The sequence below is a fragment of the Micromys minutus genome (genome assembly GCF_963924665.1).
Source record: "Micromys minutus genome assembly, chromosome: 22".
NCBI classification, from domain to species: Eukaryota; Metazoa; Chordata; class Mammalia; order Rodentia; family Muridae; genus Micromys; species Micromys minutus.
In genome coordinates this window covers 2,048,906-2,056,228 of record NC_137957.1, presented here as the reverse complement: position 1 = coordinate 2,056,228, position 7,323 = coordinate 2,048,906, and the positions used below count along the sequence as shown (strand labels likewise).

Sequence of the window (7,323 nt, the reverse complement as noted above, 5' to 3'; positions counted from 1 at the left end):
CACTACAGATGGTTGTGAGCCACCATGTGGTTGCTTGGAATTGAACTCAGGACCTCTGGAAGAGCAGTCAGCCACTGAGCCATCTCTCCAGTCCTCAGTGCTCTAACCACTGAACCATCTCTCCAGCCCAACATGGACATTTGAAAGGATACATGAGCATGCAGGCACTGCAGGGCACACACATAAAAACACAAAGACCAACAATGCTACATAGTGAGACTCTGTCTCGAAAAATAAATACACAAATAAGAAATAATGAATGTCCCAGGTGACTAGAGAGATGGCTTAGTGGTTAGAGCTGTGGCTGCTCTTACAGAGGACTCAGGTTCAGGTCCCAGCACCCACATGGGGCTCACTACCACCTGTGACTCCAGCTCCAGGGTATTAGGTCCCTTCCTTTGTCCACAGTGTGTACCAGGCACACATGCAGTACAAGACACACTGGCAGGCAGAAGACTTGCACATATGAAATAAGTACATCTGAAAAATGATGTTTAATGTTCTAGAGTAGGTAGTGTAGCACTAGACTACAGGTGTCTGTAAAACATGCACAGATGCCAGGTGGCGGCGGTGGCGATGCCTTCAGTCCCAGCACTCAGGAGGCAGAAGCAGGCAGATCTCTGAGTTTGAGGCCAGCCTGGTCTACAAAGTGACTTCCAGGACAGCCTGGGCTACACAGAAAGACTCTGTCTCCTTGTCTCAAAAAAATAAATGACAGAGAGGGTTATAGTGGCTCACACAGACCCAAGGAGAGGGATGGACCAATCCCCGGGGAGCAGCCCTTGGCACAGCTCCTGGGTCGCTGGGCCCAGCTAAGCCCTCCACAGTCATGATACTGTCTCATCTCAGGGGGCTGAAGGTATAGAAGCCCAAAGGAGGGACAGAGAAATGTGGACAAGCCCTGGGCCTCAGTCTCCGTCTACAGAGGAGGAGCAAGTGTTGAAAGAAGGCTCCTAACTGGTGGTCCTAGGGAGAAGGAGGAAGCTGCGGCCTGCAGGGGACAAGTGGGAGAAGGGGCACTTTGGGTCTTCCAGGGCAGGATCTCCGTGTGGAGTTGGGGAAAGTGAACTCTTGCAGACACAGGGCCTAGCTGAGGAGTCTGGGTGTCAGTCAGGCACTGAAGAACCAGGGCTAGGTTCAGAGTGAGGGCAGGAGGCTGCCTGTGATCACGTAACATTCTTCGTTGTAATTCTGGAAACCAAAAGGCGGAGACCGGAGGATCAGTGTTCAAGGTCCTAATCCCAGTACTTGGGAGGCAGAAGCGGGCAGATCTTTGAGTTCGAGGCCAGCCTGGTCTACAGAGTGAGTTCCAGGACAGCCAGGGCTACACAGAGGAGCAAACCAAATCAACCAAACTGAAAACCAACAAATAAGTAAATAAATAAATATTTTTTTAAGAGTTCAAGGTCATCCTTAGTGTCATAGAGAGTTTGAGATCTTGTCTCAAAATGGTCAGAAGAATAAATAGGTCTCAGAGGTCCACTTAGCCCTGACCAGGACACGTGATGGTTCCTGAGCCTGGCATGAGACAGCACCAGATGCAGAAGTCAGTGCATTCTCCCTGAGGAGAAGGGAAGCCGGGGTCTGTATCACCCAGGGACTCTGAGTCTGCTCAGAGGGCTCAGGGTCCTGATCTTAAGCAGGAAGGGGTCTGGGATGAGGAAGGACCACTGAGGGTGAGATTGCTGTGAACTGACAGTCATCCAGCCGTTGAGTTGTGTAAGAAGTCTGGGAACAGAGAGGCAAGTCCCGGAACTCTGTGGACCTCTGCCAGCTAGGCTTCATTTCAAACTGAAACCACACAACCTTCTCTCTCTCTCTCTTTCACTCTCTCTCTCTCTCTCCAGCCCACCAGGCCTGTAGTTTCTTTCTCTTTGTGTGGTTTATTCTTTCAACCTAATTTAATGAATTTTCTTCTTTCCATATGAGCCACTGAGACGGCTCAGTATGGAAAGGAGCTTGCTGCCAAACCTGAGGGGCTCCGTTCACTCCTGGTCACTCACAGAGTGGAAGGAGAGAACTGACCCTTGACAGTTATCCTCTGGCCCACACATGTGCACACACGTGCACAACATGCATACACAGATAAGTGAGCGAATAAAGGAATGAAGTAAATTAACTTTGTAATACTGGGATAGAACCCAGGGCCTTTTGCATACAAGGTAAGTGCTCAACACTTAGCTATATCCTAGTATTCTATGGGTTTAGACTATTTTTATTTATTTATTTATTTAGTCAGCTAGTTTTGAGACAGGGTTTCTCTCTGTAGCCCTGGCTATCCTGGAACTTGCTCTGGACCAGGCTGGCCTTTAACTCACAGAGATCCTTCTGTCTCTGCCTCCTGAGGGTTGGGATTAAAGATGTGAGCCCCTACCTCTGTGCTAGACTATTGTATAATAAATGAATATATTTGCTCTATGACCCCATCACTTGGGAAGTGGAGGCAGGAGGATTAAGGTTAGTTCTGGGTTAGTTTGGGATTTAATAAATGGGGTGGATGGGGAGGGAATGGGGCTGGGAGATAGCTCAGTGGGTAATGCGCTGTGGCAGAAGAAAGGGCTGGAACTCTAGTCCTCAGAACCCAGGTACGTGCCACAGCGGAGGCAGCCTGCTCGTATCCCCGAGCGTCTGTGAAAGAGGCCCAGGAAAAAATAGGGGCACCTCTTCCCCAACTAGCTAGACAAGTAGTTGACTGGAACCTTAAAGAGAGCCCCTGCCTCAATACTAGGTGGACAGTCACTGAGGAGGGTACCTAGTGTCAGCCTCAGGCCTCTCCATGCATGTGTATCTACACAGGCTGGTGCAAAACTAAATATACAAATAAAAAAATAAAGATAAATAAATATATAAAGTATAAAGAAACAAGAACATATGTAATAAAGATATATTTATTTGTATGGACATAAAACAGTAAAGAGAAAAGAATAGGAAATGATCCCAGTGTGGAAGTGTGTATTGTCATCAGAGCATGCAGGATGCTCAGGCAGAAGGAATAAGAGTTCAAGGTCACCCTTGGATACATAGTTCAAGGCTCACCAGGACTATATGCAACTCTGCTTAAAATGAACACACACACACACACACACACACACACACACACACACACACACACACGCTACCATATTAGAGGAGAGACAATGAACTCCCAGGGTAAAACCCAGGCCGGAAGTCATCAGCTGGGGGGGTCACAGCGCTCTGTGAATAGTAGCTGAGTGTTAAAGCGACTTGTCCCAGGACCCTCAGCACATACTGGTGGCATCAGGCTTCCTGTGCCTCCAGAGAGTCCCCTGCATCCTGCCCCACTGCAAACATTCCTGGGCCCCCAGGCTGGAAAGAGGAAGTTGGACCCAGCCTTTAGCCACCATCCAACGGCTCCCCACAGGGCTGGGCTATAAGAGGGGCCCAGCAAGTAGGATGCAGGAGCCTGGCCATGGCTGGAAGCCACCCATCCCCCAATGGGATCCATTCCTTCCTGCTGCTTGTCCTGGTCTTTGGTGGTGAGTGGGGGTGTAGGGCTGTCCGTCAATGAGCACCCTTCCAGAATAGCTGGGAAGGTCAGGGCATCTCCTGGCTGAATGCTTAGGAGGAAAGGATGAAGAAGGGGAACCTTGGCATTGACTGGTTTACTTCTGTTTTAGGGTTCTTTTTCAGACAGGATCTCATGTAGCTCAGGCTGGCCTTAGCTCACTTTATAGCCAATCAGCTTTGACCTCCCTGTCCTCACGTCTTGCCTCCCCAGTACTAGGGTGGCAAGCTCCTACCACCATGCTGCGTCTCTGTGGTACTGGAGGTGGGGTCCAGGACTTTGTACCTGCTAAGGGAGGGCTCTGCACACTGAACCCCAGCACCAGCTTCAGCCCTTGATGGGTTTTTACTTTATGTGTAAGCACCCACAGACTCTCACTGTAGGGAGGAATTTCCAGGGAATCAAGAATTACCACCACGCTTAATGGTGCCTACCTTTAATCTCTGCACTTGGGAGGCAGAGGCACTCAGATCTCTGTGAGTTCAAGGCCAGCCTGGGTCTCTTTAAGGCTGTAGAGAAAACACTCTGTAGCTCTCATGGCCAGAACCTTCAGGCTGACATCTACCTCCCCCCCCCCAGGCGCCGTCCAGGCCTCCAAGATTGTGGGTGGGCATGAAGCCCAGCCCCATTCTCGGCCTTATGTGGCATCCCTGCAGCTGACCAGGTCCCCTGGGAGCCACTTCTGTGGTGGCACGCTGATCCACCCAAGATTCGTACTGACAGCTGCCCACTGCCTGCAGGACATGTGAGTCCAGGGGACAGGGAGGACAGGGCAGGTCTGAAGTGACAACCCTGGCTGGGCGCTCAGAGTCTCCCTTCCCAACATTTCCCTCTATAACTACCTCACCTCTTTCCCGATGTCTTCTCCAGATTACCCCAACAGCGCCTTTCCCTCACCTAGAATCCCTGCACTGAGGGGGTAGGGGAGTGGTTAGGGGTAAAGACACCTCCTCGAATCCCCCAGTGAGGGGTTGGCAGCACTTGGTAACATGTTGAAGAACGGGTTCCATCCCTTTTCCTGCAAACCATATCCCACAACCTTAACCGCAGCCCCTGGCAGCTTGTCACTGTGGTGCTGGGTGCCCACGACCTGCTGAGCCCGGAGCCCGAGCAACAGAAGTTCACCATCACCCAGGTCTTCCAGAACAACTACAACCCTGAGGAGACCCTCAACGACGTGCTTCTCCTTCAGGTCGGTCAGTCGGGCATCCATTCCTGCAGGAGACACTTGGGGCACACCTACTATGTGCCGTGCTGGGACCATGAAGCTGCCATAGTATGGGAAGGGGTCTGTCTCTCAGCTTCTGACCTGGCTGTGGTTCTTGTCTGGTGCCGTTGGTTAGTGCTCACGCTAGGTCTGGGCCTGGGGTTAGGCCTGCAGCTAGCGTGTGGTTTAGGGCTAAGGTCAGAGCCAAGATCAGATACAGGATAAGGGTAGAGGTTGAGGTAGAATTAGGGTTTGATCTAAGTCCTGGTGTCAGGGTAGGCATATGGCCTATGTCCACATGATGCTAACCTTAGGGTTGCTGCTTGGACTCAGCCTAGGCTGAGGGCTAAGAGTAGGGCTAAGTTTTGGTTACTGCCAGGGCGAATGACTAGGCCATCGGTAGGGCTCAGTTAGGCTTAGGGTTATGGTCAGTATTTTAGTTAACGGGGAAACTGAACCTGAGTTAGGGTCCGGGTCAGAATTAAAGTTAAGGTACTGAACTGAGTTTAGGCACTGCACAGCATCCAATGTCTCCTCTTGCTACCTTCACTCTGAAACAAATGAACAGTTCTCTACAGGGTTCCCCCCCCCCCAAGGCTAGGACTGTTCACCAAGGGAGTTCTGAAGCTCTTCACAGAGCAGGGTTTTCAGCCGTTGCTTTCAAGTGCTCAGGAGATGGAATTTCTAGAAAGGCCAAAAGGGTGGAGGGTGGAGGAGACGCGTTCTCACATCCTTTTTCCGACAGCTAAACCGGGCAGCCTCCCTGGGCGAGCAGGTGGCGGTGGCCTCTCTGCCCCAGCAGGACCAGTCACTGTCCCAGGGTACCCAGTGCTTGGCAATGGGCTGGGGCCGCCTGGGCACCCAAGCGCCCACACCCCGTGTGCTGCAGGAACTGAACGTCACGGTGGTCACCTTCCTGTGCCGGGAACACAACGTGTGCACGCTGGTGCCACGGAGGGCAGCGGGCATATGCTTCGTGAGTACTCAGCTTGGGGCGGGGCCGTGGGCGAGGCGAGTCTTTGAGGCGGGGCCTGCGGTGGGACTTATTTGATTCGATGGTGTGGCTTGTGGGGGAGGGCGGGCCTTCGGAAAGGTGGGGGTTAACGGAGGAGCAGATCCCAGGGGACTGTAAGTTCCTAGGAATCTGGATGTCTGGGGTGGGGAGATGGGGATGCCTGGGCCAGTGGGAGGTGTTTGGCCAAGGTGGGTGACCTGGAGGGCGGGCTCCATGAGTTGGGAGGCGGGGCTCTTTGAGGAGCCCGGGGTTTCGAGGATAAGGGGCATCTCGGAAAGTTGGGCATCTGAATATGGACGCACTACAAGTCTGTTCCATTCTTACGTGTGGTCTCCACCCATCTCCCAGCACTAATGGTGAGGACCAGCCATCTGTGGACCGGCCCTGGGCCCCTGCAACACAACAGGCGCTCTTTTGTACTTGGCGCTTTTGTGGTGCCTCCCTTTTGGACCCACTCAGATTGTAGCCAACATGAAGCTAATGAACGCTTCCTAGTCATGCCGTGGGTCTCATATACCCTCGTCCTGACTGGCCTTCTGTCAGCTTGGGTTCTGATCCCTCTTCTACCTCAGGGAGACTCGGGCGGCCCCTTGGTCTGCAATGGCATTCTTCATGGAGTGGACTCCTTCGTGATCCGCGAGTGCGCCTCCCTCCAGTTCCCCGATTTCTTCGCCCGGGTGTCCATGTATGTGGACTGGATTCACAATGTGCTGCGGGGCGCAGAGCCCTGAGGTGCTCTTCTGCGCTCCAGGCAGCCTAAAGCGGGGGGGGCGGCCAGCAGACTCAGGCGGGGACAATGGCGTGAAGTGGACTGAACCTCCCCAGGCTTTTCCTCCACCCACCCACTGGAATAAAGTCAGCTCTGTCCCCTATTCCATGTGACTCAATAAAAACTGAGATATATTTAAAAGCTGTCTCCTGTCTGTCTTACCTCCTCTCCACCCCCACATATACCTGAGGTGTGGCCCGAACCTCAGTGCCAAAGGCCCCGATCTACTGTGTAGGCAAGGAAAGGGCGGAGGGGAATCCAGGCTCACAGCTCAACCACGATGATGGACCCGCAAGGGATTGTGTTCAGTCCCTCCTGAGATTCTCGCCTCTGTGCCTCAGTTTCCTCAAACAGAACCCGGAAACATCCCAGAATTGAATGAGGAACTGTAGCTGGTGGGGTATGATAAAGTGTCCCCCAGCTCCAGGCTTCTTGAGCTCTGGATTCTTCACACAATCTCTGAACGTTGCGATCCAGCTAAAGCAGACAGAAGGACTTCGGGGGAGGGCAGAGTGGACAGCAGTGGGAAAGCCAGGGGCGGGGTAAATGGACCCGGGCGGAGTGCGGTGCACAGCAAGGACAGAAGAATGAGAAGCTCTGCTCCTGGAGATGCAGACATGGAAACCTCTCACTTTCCCCAGAGGTAGAGAAAGGAGTCGGAACTATCCACGGAGAAGGGAAGGAGGTCACAAGCCAGCCCTGGAGGAGTGAAAAGGGTAGACTCAAGGCAGGACCTTCAGAAGTGGGAGGCTGACGCTCTCTGGCTTCTTTCGGTGCAGTCACTAGGTGGCGCTGTGCCCATTCCT

At 52.8% G+C, this 7,323-nt stretch overlaps 1 protein-coding gene across 1 annotated transcript; it reads left to right on the top strand.

Annotated features, from left to right (window-relative positions):
• Positions 1-3,430: 3,430 nt before the first annotated feature.
• Positions 3,431-6,479, top strand: LOC308435148 (myeloblastin; the record flags this gene model as incomplete). Its single annotated transcript, XM_080935772.1, has 5 exons — positions 3,431-3,497; positions 4,106-4,271; positions 4,577-4,718; positions 5,479-5,709; positions 6,321-6,479. The coding sequence occupies 5 exons, from the start codon at positions 3,431-3,433 to the stop codon at positions 6,477-6,479; spliced, it is 765 nt and encodes a 254-aa protein (XP_080791898.1).
• Between the last annotated feature and the right edge of the window lie 844 nt (positions 6,480-7,323).